This window comes from Capronia coronata (assembly GCF_000585585.1).
Source record: "Capronia coronata CBS 617.96 chromosome Unknown acBCG-supercont1.2, whole genome shotgun sequence".
NCBI lineage: Eukaryota > Fungi > Ascomycota > Eurotiomycetes > Chaetothyriales > Herpotrichiellaceae > Capronia > Capronia coronata.
Genome location: NW_006912894.1, coordinates 623,611 through 640,002, shown reverse-complemented (window position 1 = coordinate 640,002; position 16,392 = coordinate 623,611). Strand labels below are relative to the sequence as shown.

The 16,392-nt window shown below is 53.8% G+C and overlaps 5 protein-coding genes across 5 annotated transcripts; 2 read left to right on the top strand and 3 right to left on the bottom strand.

Moving 5' to 3' along the window:
* Positions 1-48: 48 nt before the first annotated feature.
* Positions 49-880, bottom strand: A1O1_01897 (uncharacterized protein; the record flags this gene model as incomplete). Its single annotated transcript, XM_007722809.1, has 2 exons — positions 49-551; positions 622-880. The coding sequence occupies 2 exons, from the start codon at positions 878-880 to the stop codon at positions 49-51; spliced, it is 762 nt and encodes a 253-aa protein (XP_007720999.1).
* A 761-nt stretch (positions 881-1,641) lies between these two features.
* A1O1_01896 (3-oxoacyl-[acyl-carrier protein] reductase) lies at positions 1,642-2,459 on the top strand (the record flags this gene model as incomplete). Its single annotated transcript, XM_007722808.1, has 2 exons — positions 1,642-2,210; positions 2,276-2,459. The coding sequence occupies 2 exons, from the start codon at positions 1,642-1,644 to the stop codon at positions 2,457-2,459; spliced, it is 753 nt and encodes a 250-aa protein (XP_007720998.1).
* A 6,211-nt stretch (positions 2,460-8,670) lies between these two features.
* Positions 8,671-10,196, top strand: A1O1_01895 (uncharacterized protein; the record flags this gene model as incomplete). The annotated part of the gene is made up of 2 exons (XM_007722807.1): positions 8,671-8,800; positions 8,854-10,196. 2 exons carry the CDS (start codon positions 8,671-8,673, stop codon positions 10,194-10,196), a joined length of 1,473 nt encoding a protein of 490 aa, XP_007720997.1.
* A 1,516-nt stretch (positions 10,197-11,712) lies between these two features.
* Positions 11,713-12,459, bottom strand: A1O1_01894 (uncharacterized protein; the record flags this gene model as incomplete). Its single annotated transcript, XM_007722806.1, has 1 exon — positions 11,713-12,459. One exon carries the CDS (start codon positions 12,457-12,459, stop codon positions 11,713-11,715), a length of 747 nt encoding a protein of 248 aa, XP_007720996.1.
* A 2,108-nt stretch (positions 12,460-14,567) lies between these two features.
* On the bottom strand, positions 14,568-16,049 carry A1O1_01893 (acid phosphatase; the record flags this gene model as incomplete). Its single annotated transcript, XM_007722805.1, has 1 exon — positions 14,568-16,049. The coding sequence occupies one exon, from the start codon at positions 16,047-16,049 to the stop codon at positions 14,568-14,570; it is 1,482 nt and encodes a 493-aa protein (XP_007720995.1).
* Between the last annotated feature and the right edge of the window lie 343 nt (positions 16,050-16,392).

Sequence of the window (16,392 nt, the reverse complement as noted above, 5' to 3'; positions counted from 1 at the left end):
TATGCTACATACTAGCAGCAATGGGCTCAACACAAAGCACTTCTATTACTACTCGGCATAAATCCCCTGTTTTTTGGCCTGAGCCTCCTTCCACCAACTGTCCGAATTGGGATGAATTACAGGCAACGGAATGTGCTCCCTCAACTGCCGCTTTTTCTCCTGATCAATGCCTTGCTCTTTATTCCTCTGTTCCATGGCCTTGTCAACATCGAGTTGCTTGAACTCGGTCAACGAACCCATCAGCTTGGGCTGTCCGAGCGGCAACTCGTGCCCCTTATCGACTTCCCAGAAGTGATATAGTTTGCCGTACAGGCCGACCACCTCTTCCATGGCTTGAGTCTCGAGGTTGTCCCATGCTTCCTTCCGACCTGCGTGAGATTGTGGATATGGCAGCACCAGCATTCCCGACTTGACTTCGAACTCGTGAGAATGCCACAGCTTCTGTTCCACCGGGTCGAGAGCCTCGTAGCGGGATTTGGGGATCATGTATTCGACGCCGATGAGGCGTGCGTTCGGCTGGCAGGAATCGTAGATCAAGCATTGCCGAAGGTCTAAGATGAAGACGGTTAGACAGAGACGCGCACACATACACACACAACAGTGTCTGGGAAGGGCACTGACCTTTGCTGACATGGGAACAGAAGTGGTGGGCAGACACAGTCCTCACTTCTCCCCGACGTGCCTCGTCAGTGTAGATGTGAAGAGCGTGAAGGTATTCGCAGACGCTGTGCAACGGCTTCATCTCGGGCTCTAGCGTCCCTCGAACATGGGTTTCAATCCCCAGATACAACAGCCAGGACTTGAGCCACGCCGTCGGGCTGAACTTGAGGGCCCATGAGGCGATGTTGGAGATTGTTGGGCTGGTCGAGCTTTGACTCATGGTTGAATCGTGAATCCGGCGTCAGTGTGTTCACTCTTTACACAAGAACAAACCTGCCAGAGATGAGCCCGATAAATCAATGCTCCATCGCATTTGCAGTTTCGGTGACTGCACATCCTGTTCGGGGTCTGATGTCACAGAGGTTGCCGGAGCGGGACACGTGCATCTCACTCACTCTGCACGTCGACAGACAGACACCATTCGGTACGCACGAATATTGTCATTTACACAGGCGGGGTGAAAAGATGGCGTTTGTGTCCCGACACTCGATGCAGGACCATCTCCTCGACATGTTCATTGGCATTATTTTCAAAGCATCGCCTCTGACAGGCGTGAAAGTTGACAGTACCTAATGTTCCAAGTTCGGTTGCGATATGGTCCCGCTGCTGCGCCGTTCTAACTGCGGAACAGTAAAAAGACCGACACGCCGAATCCCCCGCATCGCCCTCCATCTTTCGTCCCCAGACGAGGCTGAACAACCGCGGACAGAGTAGATACGTACGACCAACTGCCGTTTATGGCTTACATCTTACCTGAAGGGCAGCCATAGTCGTCCTCGGTTGCCGCCACACACATCGACGGAACCCCTCAATCTCGGCGTATGTCTTCGGGGCTCTTCCGGCTCAATGCCATTCCCCGAATCAGTTCTTCTGGTCGTCCGTCGTCCACAGAAAGAGAAGCTCACGCCCAAGGACAAGAACGAGCACCGACATAGTCAACGTTAGCCGCCACCTCCACCATCCTAGCTACATTGTATCAACATGGTCCGCCGCCTCGAGGGCAAAGTGGCCATCATAACAGGAGGTGGCAGTGGCTTCGGCGCTGGGATTGCGGCAAAGTTCACCCAGGAAGGGACCAAGGTCATTATCACAGATCTGTCTCAAGACAACGGCACCAAGATCGCGCAGTCTTTGGGATGCGACTTCCTCCGGGCAGATGTCACCAAGCGGGAAGACTGGGAAGCCGTATTGGAGCATGCCATCGATACCTTTGGCAGACTTGATATAGTCGTCAACAATGCCGGCGCAACTTACTCCAACAAGCCCACCGAGACAGTCAAGGACGACGAGTTCGACATGTGCTTCCACGTCAACGTGAGGAGTCTCTATCTGTCGAGCAGTGTGCTGTTGCCGTATTTCTTGGAGAACGACCGTCCTGGCTGTTTCATTCAGATTGCTTCGACGGCAGGCCTCAGACCGAGGCCCGGGTTGACCTGGTATAACGCTTCCAAAGCCGCTGTGAGCAACGCCACCAAGACCATGGCTGTCGAATACGCCCCTAACAAGATCCGATTCAACGCCGTGTGTCCCGTCGTGGGGAGTACGGGAATGTAAGTTGCCAGCCTCGCCTCTTCCCCATTGCCGGAGTCCAGTTCATGACAGATATTCTGTATAGGACACACCTGTTCCTGGGGAAGCCGGACACAGAAGAGAACCGAAAGGCTTGGGTGTCGACCATCCCCATGGGCAGAGGTAGCACCCCGAAGGATGTCGCAAACGCCTGCTGTTATCTGGCGAGTGAGGAAGCAGAATTCATCACCGGTGTTAACCTGGAAGTCGATGGGGGTAGGTGTGTCTGAAACACCGACACTGCTGAATGCTGCTCCCTCCGAGCTGGGGAATGGAAGACGTAACAAGAAGGAAAAGGTGGATTTGTGACGGCGCTTCTGCAGTGTCGGTGCAGGACCATGTTCGGAAGATGAAAGAGTCTCTACTAGCCGTCAGAATCCTTGGGGCCTGCTATAGAAACGTGGCTGCTTTTCAAGCTTCCTACGAGTCCCGAGTTAGTGGTGGGTTGTTGCGGTCATTTATATTGTAGCTGATGGAATAAGATGGGTACATGATAGCTCGAGATCACAGTCATGCATCGTCTGGAAACATATCTGCAGAGTTGACCCTCATGATTGAAGTGAGCCTTTTCAACAAATGAGACTAGGGGATACCACGGTAGTGCGAAGACCGATATGGCAACGATACCCGTGTCCAACAAAAGTGATCCTGTCATTGAGTGCCTTGTTGATGATGATAGCATCATGGCGCGACACGGGAATCCCGGTCCAGGCGACAACTGTACCACACGCGATCCATGGCCGAAAGGACCTTAGCCAGGATCGAAAGGTCCAAAAGACCATTACACCCACAAGGCTCAAATCTCACCGGGCCGTAGTCGTTGTTCGGACGACGATGCACTCCCTCGTGATGCTTCAGAACGTGATAAAGCGACTGTTTCGAGTAGACACATTGTTGGGGCCTCCACGGCCGCCAGTACAAGTCGTTGCCGGGCAGGTCCTGCCACGAACCCACCATCAGCTCTTGTAAGAGCATGTTTCTCGGTATTCAGGCATTTGGGGCATGGCTCTGAAGTTGTGCAGATGTGCAGCCAGGCCTGTTTTCAACACTCTCGAGCTCGTCTGAGGTTCCTGAAAGACGTAAAGAAAAGCCCACTTGCAGCAAAACATTTCCGAGAATCAGCTCGTGCACCCTCTGAGCAGCAGCGAGCCAGATGTCAAATTGACGGCTGACATCTGCAGGCAGGCAGCGAAGTGACAGGCAATGTCGAGCACTGTGAGATCCAACCCTGATGCGCAAGGGCTTCTGGGGGTACCCAAAGTATGACCAATAGCGCGACCTACATTCATGATTCCGAAATCGTTGTTGTTGACGCCATGGCCGGCAATGCCCATAAACACGTGGGCGTAAGAGAGTCAGCAAGACAACATGATGAACAGATTGGCTATGGAAGCTCGTCCATGCATCGTATCATGAGGACCTTTCGCCGCCTGTACTTTCCATTGACAAGATCTGCAGACCAGTAAGGCATCGTGGGGCATCGGCCTCATGGTTGCTGTTTCAACCAACATATGGTTGTAAGAACAATATCAATGGCAACTAGACCATCCCAGTATCAAAAGGCAACGTTGCAATCACTGACAGACCTGTGGCGGAACAACCTACCAATTTCGCGATGGCAACCTGGGCCGGAAGTTGCAAGTCGTTCCAGAAGCGTGTTCATGCAAGATGATTCGTTCTCACAGATCCAGGACAGGCGCAAATCAAAGATCGGAGATTCAATCGACCAGTCTTTGGATGTAGTAACCGTCCAAATCTTGTCGGCTGTGCTTGCTTCGTGTCACGCGTCTGGGCCGAGCCAGCGAGTCGGATGTAACAAGAAAATTTTCAAATTTACAGGCGCTGCTTGTCCAGGACATTCCAGATCCTGTTGACACCGCTGATCAGCTGGTCTGGAAGTGTCGCAGTAGCATTGGAACCCAGGCGGTTCCTGTTTGGCGCAGCCGACAAAGACTTGAGCGCAGACATGCTTCATAGCCAGAGGTGACCGGTTCCCGGCAGAAATAGAGAGCCGAGGAGCATATAGGTTGCTCCCAGCTGATTTCAGATCTAAGGCAGTTGTTGAGACCGATAAGGCCATCGTAACGATTGGCCTGGAGGACATTTCCAAGAAACGATGTGGCTGACAGGGTTGGGTTGTAACTCTGCCCATTGATCGATCTGAGATGGACTGATCGATATGGCTGCGATGGTGATAACAAGCAGCCATCAGGCTGGTAGATCAGACCACAACATATGTAGCAGACCATCTGTCAAAGTCTAACAGCGAATGACAGGACAATTGGCCATCAAAAGAACAGTGAGCATCTTGGCAAGCGTCCGGTGTTGCAAGGGGGTGTCCTTTGGCGTAGGCCGTCAAGATCATCCTTGTCCGTTTCTGCCGCCACTCTGTAAGCGAGACATTTGAGGCATAGCTCGACGGCTCCAGAACCGGACATACCTACTTTCCAGGCCGTTGTTGGGGTTGTCTCGGAGGACAGGAGGTGGCAGGTGTAAGTTCTGACGGCGCGAAGGGCTTTCCAGGGGAGCGCGGCACTTCTGCAAGCCTAACAAATGCCATCATCGATCAATGCCTTTCCTGGCTTTAGCCCTAATATGCACGCAACTTCGGCGTCGCCCTTAGCAGGCCCCAGGCACCGGCCAGTAGTGAAGAGTTGGCGGAAGGGAGGCGTCACTTAGTGTCCCTGAAGCCGTGAAGAAGCCCGGTTAGGCGTACCAGATGGACCTCAGTGGGCCAGCGACCGTAGAGCGCTCTCCATTTTCGGTATACAGCAGTCGTACGGCCCCCAGGCAGGTCTGCGGTTTAGTTTCCAGGGGCGGCTGAAAAGCCCAGGTAACTTTGCGAACGGGAAAAGAACCCAGACTTGGTCCACGCTTCGCGTTGCGTACACAGTGTAAGAATGTTGGCCGAAGTACTGTCTAGTCGTATCCCAGCAGGTATTGTTCAAATCTGCGTCGATCCCGTTCCCACACTTTGATATTCCTACTCCTCGGCTTCAAGCTCGGATACTGATCAGAACCCAGCGGGAAGACAAGAAGGAGGTCAGAGCGTCGTGCACTGTCCAGGATGTGTCTTCGGCGTGCGCTGGGTGTCATACGAGGTCGAGGGTGTCGTTTCGTCGGCGCCTGTCATCCTGGGCCGCGGATGGTAATCTACTTTCTCCTGCAATCACATCTTCCCATGCTGCCCACAGCCATGTCCTTGGATCCTGCCAACGACCACGTTGGGACTCTGGTGAAAGCTGACAGCCATGGCCCTGAAAATGATATTCCTCGGCTTTCCCAAGTTCCAGGCCGTTTCTGATTTCTGCTCTTGTCTGATCTCCGCAACGCCGCTCGACCGCCTTTACAGGCCGAATGATGATTCTCCCAAGACAACCAGCCGGGTTCACGCAGTATCGGGGCTGTGTCGCAAAATCTGTGACAGATATACGTTGTACAAGTAGAGTAACCCGGGCAAATGGGCCTGCCAGGGTTGCACGGATGGTAACAGGTCTCTGACTCTGGCTGGCGAGGAAATATCGACCTTTCCAAAGCAGGATATCCCGGATCATGCCTGACTCGTGTTTCCCGGGAGTACTGACTGATGAAGCAATAGAGTTATGTGCTCAAGAGCACGACAACGACACGCACTCTCCCAGGAAAGGGCATGCCTGTAAAAACATGCGATGATGATCATGTGAGGATGGATGTAGGAAGCCTGTGCGGTTCCTCGTTTCTCAATCCTGACAGGAGTGGCATCGGAAGTCACGTAGCGCATTGTTGGGTATTTTGGCACCCAGCCATGGAGCCAACCAGTCCTCTACGTCTGGGTCGGATTTCAACTGCGTGGCCTGTGTTCATCTCTTATCACGCAACGGCGGCACGCATCTTACTGGCGGTTCCGGCCATGGTACTTTGTGCCAGTGATTGTCCCTCACTGTGAATCTCCACACCAGTATTGTTTCTTCGGCAGCCAGCCAGTCTCTCCTAGGAAGGATTTAGCTTTCAATCGTGTTGGTGATAAGAACCGTAGAGCGGCATTAGCGCATTGATTGAGGCTGTCGTCGATTCCCATGTTTTCGTCCTAGGTTTAGCTGGAAAGCTCGACACCCACTGGACGGGGTTGATTGCCGCAGGAGGGGAGTAGCTTTGGGGCAGTGGGCCTATAGTCGACATGGGATTTTGACGGCTTCCCTCTCCCCCAATCCGTGGCATCCATGCGTTTACAGGGATGCCAGTAGACGCGGGTCTGGCAACTCTTAGCTGGCCCAGACCAGACCCAGATGATCCCGGCTAGAAGGCAGGGGGGAAATACGGGCGTCCCGTGGAGCAACGACAGCACCAGTGTTGACCTGAGAGGAGATAAGCTGCCGACCCGAAGGAGTAGCTGGAGGACGTGCACCAGTCGTGGAGGGGCCAGAGCACAGGGCACTGCAGCGCCTAAGCAGCCACACCTGACAGCGGTTTGCCCTTCGAAACTCGGTGCAACAATTCGCGATTAGCCTGCTACTGCCGCTTGAAAAAGAGTCAGGAATGCGATCGCTTACCTCCAGAACCAAGGCCTCGGTGGCACGACACCCGATGCGTTGTAGGGAGCGCTGTGATGGGCGCTGCTGGTAATGATGACAGGGCAGCCTCGCACCCGTCCACCTCGTTCGAGAGAGCAATGCTCGTTTCGAAGGATGAGCATTGTTGTACTACTCCATAATGGGATGCATTATTACGAGAGGGAACCGTAACTCGGTTAGTGATGGCAGCAGTGACAGTACGGCAGCTCGGTAAGTCAGGTTCGGGTTCTTTAGCTGTAACATGTCTAGCAGACCAGTGTGTTTAGGCGGGTATTTACTTATACCCACCTTAACCTAGCGGCGGTTGTCATTGCCATGCTAACTGGGAATGAGGAGATGCAGTGGAGCTGTAGGGTCGGTGGAAGCGCAGCCCGGTCCTCAACGACCTAGGCATGGTTAAGCACTAGCTGGCACCTAGTAGGTAGCACTAAGTATGACCGACTGCCTAATTTTCTGGAATGGCACTGGCACAGGCACCGACATTGGCCTCTGAAGCCCAGGGATCCATCCCCTAGTTGGCTCAATTGGCCCTGCACCCACCCACTCCCTCAACTCCCCTTGCGCAACTCGCTCCCACTGGCACCCGGCTGTGGCCTCGATTTTCTACCCTTCTCCTGCTCCTCCTCCTCCGCGGTCACTCATCGCTATCTTCCCCTTCCTGTCTGTCCACACTGTTGCTGTCTTCAGCATCAGGGTATTCTGAACAGGTTGTTGGGTGTTCATCTTTATATCTACTCCCTCTGTGTCTCTCTCCCATTATCTACCAGTGTCGGACATTCTTCAAACTCTCTTGTCGACGGCGGGTCTGACACCTTGGATTTCCGTTGCCGATCCGTCTGCGCTTTGGCTCTACCAGCGACAGAGACTTGTTCCAGCAGTCCGGATCCTCCAACGACCGCTCCTGCTACCGCTCGACCCCTCTACAGAAGACAGAAATAGCTACAAGAATAGCTCGGTGGCGGCGAGTTCCCTCCTCCATACCGATCATCATCAGCATTTGTTGGGGACCGATCGCGAGACAATCGTCTTCCTCCGGCCACCGTCCCTAGGCAACGTACGCAGAAGCCGCAAAGATCGAAAGGATCTAAGCCGGAACTACCAACAACATCCTCATCCCAAGCCTGTAGCCAGCACTCTTGTTGTGCAGGCAAACCGGACAGAAAAGCGCCGATCGTCACTTAGCCGTGTCGCAGAACCTTTGGATGGGAATTGATCCAGCTGGCATTCACCCCGTTGTTGCAAATTCAGTCTGCGTTACCTGCGTCGAGCTGCAGGACAGAGAGCATATTTTGAAGCTTAATACCAGTACAGGTTAGTTCTTGCCAGTTGGGGGCGATGTTTGTTTTTCTCGACCGCCGAACCGGCACCGTCGTGCCGGCCTTTCAAGTTCATCACAACTCTGGAGGTAGCGAGCGGCACGAGTCTCCTAGAGGCTGGGAATCTCCTGGCAGTCGAGGTGGCCATGGGACCATAATATGACTACCAACTTCACTTGCCCAGTTTCCTGGCGTTGGAGATGTCTCGTTGGCTTTAGTGTGTTTAACGCTCACATTGTTTTTGGTTTCTTGTTTCTATTCTTCTTCTTTCTCCTCCCTCAGCCTGCAATATGGCGCGGCCTCCCTCCCTTTCGGATTATTCGCTAACCGCCAATATGGATAGCTCACAGTCCGGACCCCCAAAGACTACCAGTCAACTGGAGTTGAGCAGTCACAGAAGCCTTCCAGGTCTCAGGGAGATTGTCGGTCCTGAAATCAATCTCCAACGCTCTCTACGACCTCAACCACCGCCCCCGGGCCCTTCCGTGCCCGAGTTCTTTATTCCCGGCATTTCTGTCGTCTACATTGACGATCAGCCCATCGTCACATACTCCATTGGAGGCGCCAGATACAATATGGCGCAACCACGCAATGAAACAAGAAGTGAGCACTCGAGAATGACCATTGATGGGCGACGAATCACATACCACCTTGAGGTTGTGCAGCAACCGGAGAAGGCAAGAGCATGCGGCTCGGGTCCGAGATGTAGGTTTCTTCTCTGCTTGTCTCCTCGTGCTTGGCTGACCCCCTGTGTACAGCGTCCGCCGACCGTAGACCGGTAGACCCGCCACCAGTTGTCGAACTTCGGGTGTTCTGCAATGACAGTGACATTACCATGCTGTACGATGCCACATTCATGCTGTATGCAAGCCTCGAAGTTGCTCGGCCAATCGCTAGTGGCAAAATGCATACTCCTCCCGCGATTCCAGTCTTGACCGGTGTTGCGGTTGCCAGTGCCGCATATCTGGACCGACCCAAGAAAGCCGCCTACTTCATTTTCCCAGATCTTTCCGTGCGGCATGAAGGTTGGTATCGGCTCAAGTTTTCTCTATTCGAGGGTGTTAAGCATGAGGCGGATGCGGATCAGGGCATGCCGTTTGTGCATTCGTCACCTTCGACCGATAAACTGACCGCGCCGGTTCGGCACGAGAGCATGGCGAATCGTTTGGAAGTTCAATCTGTTCCATTCCAGGTGTACAGCGCGAAGAAGTTTCCCGGTCTCAACACCAGCACCTACTTGAGTAAATTGGTCGCGGAGCAAGGCTGCCGAGTGCGGATACGACGTGACATTCGACAGAGAAAGCGGCCGCAGAAGGAACCCGAGGTGGATGACGCCCTCAGTTCATACCATGGTACACCCCAAGCCTCCTACAGATCCATGGAGCATCAACAACATTCACGGTCCGCCAGTCGCAACAGCTTGGGTAGCCAGTTCGAAGCTGAGCTGGCGAGAAGAGCATCGGTTGAAAGCATCTACAACCGTCCCGCTGTTCACAGCCGACACTCATCCATTGCCCCGTTGACGAGCCCCTCTGTGCCGAGCTTGACACCGACCATGTCCATGCCGCCTCCTCCAGCCTACATTGCCCAACCTCAGGCGATGCGTCCCATGCTGAATGCACCTGCGCCCTCCATGCCCCCTCCCAAATCTTTCCAGCCGCCCCCGCCCACAACGGGCCCGCCCTCCTATATGCGGCCGATTACTCCGGATAACGAAGACTCCCTTGCCAGTTTGACGCTTCCACCTATCCTGAATGGGAGCCTTTTCAACCAGGCTACGCGGCAGTACAGCCTTCCCCAGCCATCTGCCATGAAAAGGTCATTTAGTCCACCGCCCTTCACCTCAGATGCGTCGATGAAGGGAGGAGCCCGACCTGATAGGCACTCCACGAAGGAGCTCGGACTGCCGCCACTACCTCTACCACTGCCACCGTCACGAGCAAGAGCTTACGATCCCTTCGACCCTCGCACCAACGGTCATCACGACCCCAATATAGGCCAAGAACGGGACCTCTATGGCATGGATCTTACGTACGAAGGTTCGGACGGGTCAAGAGTCAAGGTCGACCGTCCTTATAATCCTTACGCACGATTTCAATGATGGCTCAACCATCGATCACGACTCTACGACAACCTATACCTTTGATTTGTTGGGTGTTTGTCGGATGACATGGCGTTACTGCAGGACCCGGCAGAGATCCGACTATACAGAACCTTGACCGCGTGCTCTTACCATTGCATCGTTTCTCTTCGCATTTTCATGTTCTCTTGAGGAGGGAGGCATCGGCGTTCTGAATTTCTATTGCCTGCTAAATAAGTCGGGTTCTTGGGTTCTTTTTCGTGTGTTTGTTTTCGTCGCTCGATTTTGTTCAACTTTCTGGAGAGGGGCAGGCGAATGGTGCAAGTAATGTGCTCACAGGCACGGGGCGTATTTCCCGACGCGAAGGCCAACAAGACAATGAAGTGTGGACATGCGTGAAACACCCGCCGACCACACGGCAGCTGGGGACACGGGGAGTGAGTGATACGGGTGGCCGAGGTTGTTTCTTCTCGCATGTTGTGTGAGCCTTTGGGGTACCGTCAGTTCCTCGATGTGAGGAGCGAGGACGGGGTAGATGTGGTTTGGCATCGCTTGGTTTGGAATCAGCCATACTTGCGCAACCAAGGGACAAGAGGACATGTCGCCGTCTGCACATCGACGATACAATGGCTGGGAAGGCGTTGAGAGGTTCCGTCGACAGGGAGAGAAAGTTGGGCAAGCCACATCTAATGAAGTGTTTCCAGAGATTGCGAAGGATCAAACAACAGTCTTGATGGATGAGATAGAGAGAGAGAGAGAGAGAGAGAGAGAGAGAGAGCAAGTCGATGGTCTCTTTAGCCAAATACAGTCCGTTTCCGTCTACTGCATTCCACCAGCGATCCGCTCGAGCTTTTTGTTGTCACCGGTCGTCGATTTTTTCAAGAGCCTGAGATAGATGTGTGGAATTGCATCCCGTGTTGTTGGCTTAGAAGATCCAATTTATGTTGTAGGATGTAATGCCTTGTAGCATGTAATGCCTTGTAGCACACGAGACAGGAATCACGAGCAGTGAAATGCTGTGCGCCTGGGTGGATTCCTTTGCTTTGCTTTGCTTCCGGAGGTCGGGGCCTACCTCGATGGGCTCGCTGACGGGAACAGTCACTCTACGTAGGGAGTTACGGGAGTTACACCATACAGGACAGTTGAAAGGGGTTCTTCCCATTCTGGCGCGCAGGTAGAGGTATCTGAGAGCTAGCTCCTATTCTTCAGCATCCCGCTCGAACTTTGTTCTTCATCTGCATGCGGCGGTGGCGGTGGCATAGGTCATATCAGACCTCGGGCTTCTCGGTTCCAGCAGATTCGTTGTCTGCTTTGAATGCCGTGGTCTCTCTCCCTCTCTGCGTGTGAAGGTTGACGTGTTGGTTGAACGGTTGTCGACTTGACTTCTTCTCCGGCAACATCCTCCCTCCCCGTATCAGCCATACAGTCGTATCAGCCAGATCAAGCATCCCATTCCATCCCATCGCATCGGTAGGATCTGTACCCGGCTGCTCTTTCAAAGAAGTCGTGTCAGTGGAATGCAAACCCAACCCCCCATCTACACGACTATGGAGACCTGCACATCATAGCGGGTCATCTTGCCGCGTTGCACGTTTCTGTAAAACCAAGCCTTGTACTCCATGTCGGGAAAGGCGCACTGGCGAGTGATATTGGTGGGAGTGACGTTCATCGCAGCCATGTGACCATCCTCCTGTAGGCGGAACGTGACGTGGTCGAGATCCTTGACGAAGCGCTCGAGATGGTCGTCTTGCCACAGCGTCATTCTCTGCAAGGTCCGATTGACCGATCCAGCCGACACAATGGCGTTGCGCAGTTCCGGCAGGGTGGGCGACGTGGCGGCGGAGAGGTCGAAGCTGTGCGTCGATCGGGGCACTTTTCCTTCGACTTGGATGCTGACGTGGAGAGTGATGGCTGCTGGATAGCGCATCATGACTCCAGTCTTGTTGTCGATGTTGTAGGTGGCTGCGGCTGCGACTATGGAACTGGATGGGTCGACTTCGAGTTTGCCGGCTGCTTCGAAAATGGCTTCTGCGGTCTCGAGAAGGCGCACGTGTTCGATCAGGGATTGGCATAGTTCGTCGATTTCTTGTCTCTTCGTCGCCAGGGTGGTCTCGATCTTGCTGATCTTCTCTTTCAGGAAAGTCGCGTCGAGATGGACGGACGCTGTTTCCGTTGCTGTTGGCTCGAGGATCGCGCTGGAGGAGGAGGACTCGCTTGGATTCTCGGTGTTGGGCGGAGGCGAGGCCATCTCTGGGACATTGGCATCGATAGAGTAGTCTGCCATCTTGACCAGAGATACGGTTGGTCAGGGAGAAGCAGTGGAAAAAGGGCTTTGGTCTTGTCAGTTCTGCTGTTAAGGGAAGGATGGGTTTGGTTTTGAGTCCTGACCACGTCTGATGAGAGATGGAAGCTGTCTGCTGTCTGTTTAAGGGATTGTCTGTGTCGTGTGTCTTGAGAAGGAGAGGAGAGGGAAGGATACAGTGAGCTGAAGAGAGGGTGAAGGTCGTTGTTGATCCAGGGCGCGGTCTGTCACCGGCTTGAAGAGGGGAGAACGGTGAATCAATCCGCCGTGGTGACTTGAACGTATTCACCGATGCTCATTCAATAGGACACATTCGGGACCTCTGCTTGCACTTGGTATTGACTGTGGCAAGACTGTGAATGGTTTGTCTTTGCTGTACGATTGTGTGAGGAGGGTGAATGAAATTGCAGGGAGGAGGACTCTCTTCTTCTTCAACCCGAGCAGTCTGCGCAAGAGATGAGCAGACATCGCGAGTAGTCTGTCGACAATGACATCGCCGTTGCCGCGCATAGGGCCAAGGGTCATACTGATAGACCGCACCAGCCTTACTCTCGAGACATTTGAGGGCATTCCTCTTGCGGGTTCTGATAGTATCCTTCATCGTCGTCCACAGACAGAGTCATGTGCCGACCTGGTCTGGCTCAATGTTTGAGAGATATCATCAAGCTATTCTGGCCTCTCCTTGGACAACATCTCACATCTCGCCACGAGGTCGCTGGGTCATATATTTTTATACTTATCCACTTCCCCCATGTCATGCTTCATGGCTGTATGAGCAGTTTGGGCAAAACCGGGATAAGTGATATATATATCCAGAGGCGTTGGCGCCATACCACCCACCCTCCCACACACTGAGAGTTTGGGGATCACCAAGGCATTGTATTCAGAGAAGCAGTCTGGGAAAAAGAAGGACAAAGGAACAACAGCTACTCTGGGATGACGGCAGCTGCAGCTTGACCGATCACTGATCATGGTTCTTCTTTTGTGTTTTCTTGTTTCCGTTGGAAGACTTACCTCCTGCCAGAACCATGGTAGAACTGGCAGCGTCGCGGCATGGCATGGCTGCAGGCCTAGGCCTGACGGGACAGCAATCAGACATGAGCTGCACAAGTCATCCTGCGACTGAGCAATTGAGCAGACGATGCAGAGAGCTACAAAAGTGCTGAAGCTGTCGACTGTCAAACAAGATACATACTGAGAATGGACAGTCGTTCATTCATGCCAACGACGCTAAGCCAGAGTTGGTATGGCGTTGTTTATGTGCTTCGGGCATCAAATCCAAATGTTCCCAGGCGACCGCCTCTGTCGAGTGTTTGTTTGAGTTCATTATGGAGCGCCAACCTTCGCTAAAGAATGCAAGAAAGCTTCGCAGAATTGGCCAACCGTCGAACTGATTTTCGTTCCTTAGATTCAGGGAGCACGTCCAGAGACGATGAAAACCTTCGCAGAATTAGTTAAGCGTCGAACTGAATATTCTTCCTTAGGTCTAGGGGGTACGCTGAGACACGAAAAGACACAACCACCTTTGCAGACTTGCTATATTGTCGAACTCATTTTCTTGTGATGTCTTTGGGGAGCACGCTGAGACATGAAAGAAAACCTTTGCAGAAGTGGCCAACCGTCGAACTCATCTTCCTTTCTTAGGTTCAGGGGGCACACTGAGGCACGAAAGACGAAAACCTTCGCCGAAATGGTCAACTGTTGAACTCATTTTGTGGTGTCTTTGGGGAGCACGCTGAGACATGAAAGAAAACCTTTGCGGAAATGGCCAACCGTCGAACTTGTCTTCCTTCCTTATCTTCAGCGGGCACGCTGAGGCACGGAATATAAGAACCTTCGCAGGATTGCTTAACCGTCGAACCCGTTTTCCAGGGTTGTCTTCGGAGTGCACACTGAGACACAAAAGAGAAAGTAAGTGGCTTTGCACTACGTCTCGCATCTACCCAGGTATAATTCAGACTGTCTCTATACATGACCGCCAGTTGAGAGAGAAAACCATAGCAACATTATACCTGCAATATATCCATCATCTGCTGGCGATTCCTGAAGGTGTCGGGTTCGGTTGAGCACACAATCACCGATGTAGGCATCTATGCCTTGGGAGCTTCAGCAGTCGAGAGACCGGCGCCGTTCGGGCCCATGGCCGCCGTACGCGACAGGCGCTTCTTGCTGACGAGTCTGTATCCGCCGACCAAGAGAACCAACAGCTCAGCGCCGAAAATGACTGCCAGCGTAACCATTGCGCCAATAACACCCGCAACAGCCTTGGAAATGCCGCCGCTGCCACTACCGCTGCTGCTGCTGTTTGAGGAAGAGGTGGTGGAGGGAGTGCTCTCGCCCAGAACTTCGGGGCTGCAGACGCCGGTGGAGTTGCCGCAAGCGTGGCACCAATCCTTCTGGGTGCCGATGCTGAACTTGTTCATGCCGTTGACAAAGTCGGTCCAGGGGAGCGGCGACTGGCCCGTGCCGAAGAGAGGGTACTCGACCGGCTCGCTGATGTTGCTGGTGGTGCCGTTGTGGAAGAGGAAGCGCACGCTGATGTCCTCCACTGCCGGGAACTCGCTGGCAGAGGAACCCACGGTCGCGTTGGTGACCAGCTCCCAGACCAGACTGGACGTGTAGTCCGGGACGCCGTAGAAGTCGGGGTTGACGGAGGTCAGGTTGGCCAGACCGAAATACGACATCATGCCGGCGTACGCGCCGAATTGGATGTTGAACTTGTTCTTGCCCTTGCCGGTGATGGTCCCGTTCAGGGCCTGCACCACCTGGCTGGCGATGATGGAGCCCGTCACTGCACGGATCGGCTCCGACTCGTTGTATGCCAGGCCCCATTCGTGCTGGTCGGCCAGCGTGCGGAGCTGGAAGAAGGTCTCGTTGGTGAGGAGGTCGGCGTGCGGGAAGTTGTCGGACGAATTGTGGATCGACGCCACGTTCAACAGGTCGAAGATGGTGTATGCGTTCTTGAAGCTGGTTTGGCTTGCAGTGAAGGTGCGGTTGACCATGGGGGACACGCCGTTGTAGAAATCTTGCGTGCGGTTCAACATCGTCAGGTATTCCGGGCTCGCAAAGTAGTTGTTGGAGCTGATCTGTGCGTTGGCGCAGTTGGTCGAGCCTTGTAGCCACGCCGAGTTCTCGCTGTTGGCTCCCGTCGAGACCGTCTGGAGCGGGATGAACTGGATTCCGTTCAGCGGCGTCTGCACCACGGTTCCGTTCCGCAGCGTATCGCCCTGCACATTCTCGCCCGTTGGAGGATACAGTCCCTGCAGGAAGCCTTGAGCGGAGTTTTGCAGGACGGTGTCGGATGGGGCCGAGGCTGTGATTTGCGATTGCTTGACCATGTCGGTGTTCATGCCGTGGATGTGATGGCTGGAATCGCTCGCGATGTACCGGTTTCGGTAGTACGTGCCGCTGGTGAAGACTTCTTCCAAGCCGAGTGCCGTCAGGTTGGCCGGGGGCGTGGACTTGGCTGTTCGGTCTCCATGTCGGGAGAAGATGTAGACACCGAGAACCGTTTCGGCAGCGAGGGATGTTGATGCCAGGGAGGCCAGGAGAGGGGCGTAGGAGTAACGCATCTTGATGGTTGGAAAAGTGGGCGAGCCTGGGATAAGTCAGTATTTGATCACCCTGGCGATTGACCAGTGATAAGAAGGTGTAGATGCGAGGTAGGCGCGAGATTGGGATGGGCAGAGCCGTACCTGTGGGAATTGAATGCCGCCCGGAGATCTAAAGGTCCAACGAGACAGGAACCTTGCTGCACAACAGTGGTGACCGAGATATTGAAGAAGGACGACGGGCGTCAAGAAGAAGCGGGGGGTTGCTCTCACGCCGTCAGTCCAATATATATAATCTTATCATCCTCGCGCTCTTATCAGGCAGCGCTAGCAAACATTTTCTCGCTTCCGACCCCTCGATGGG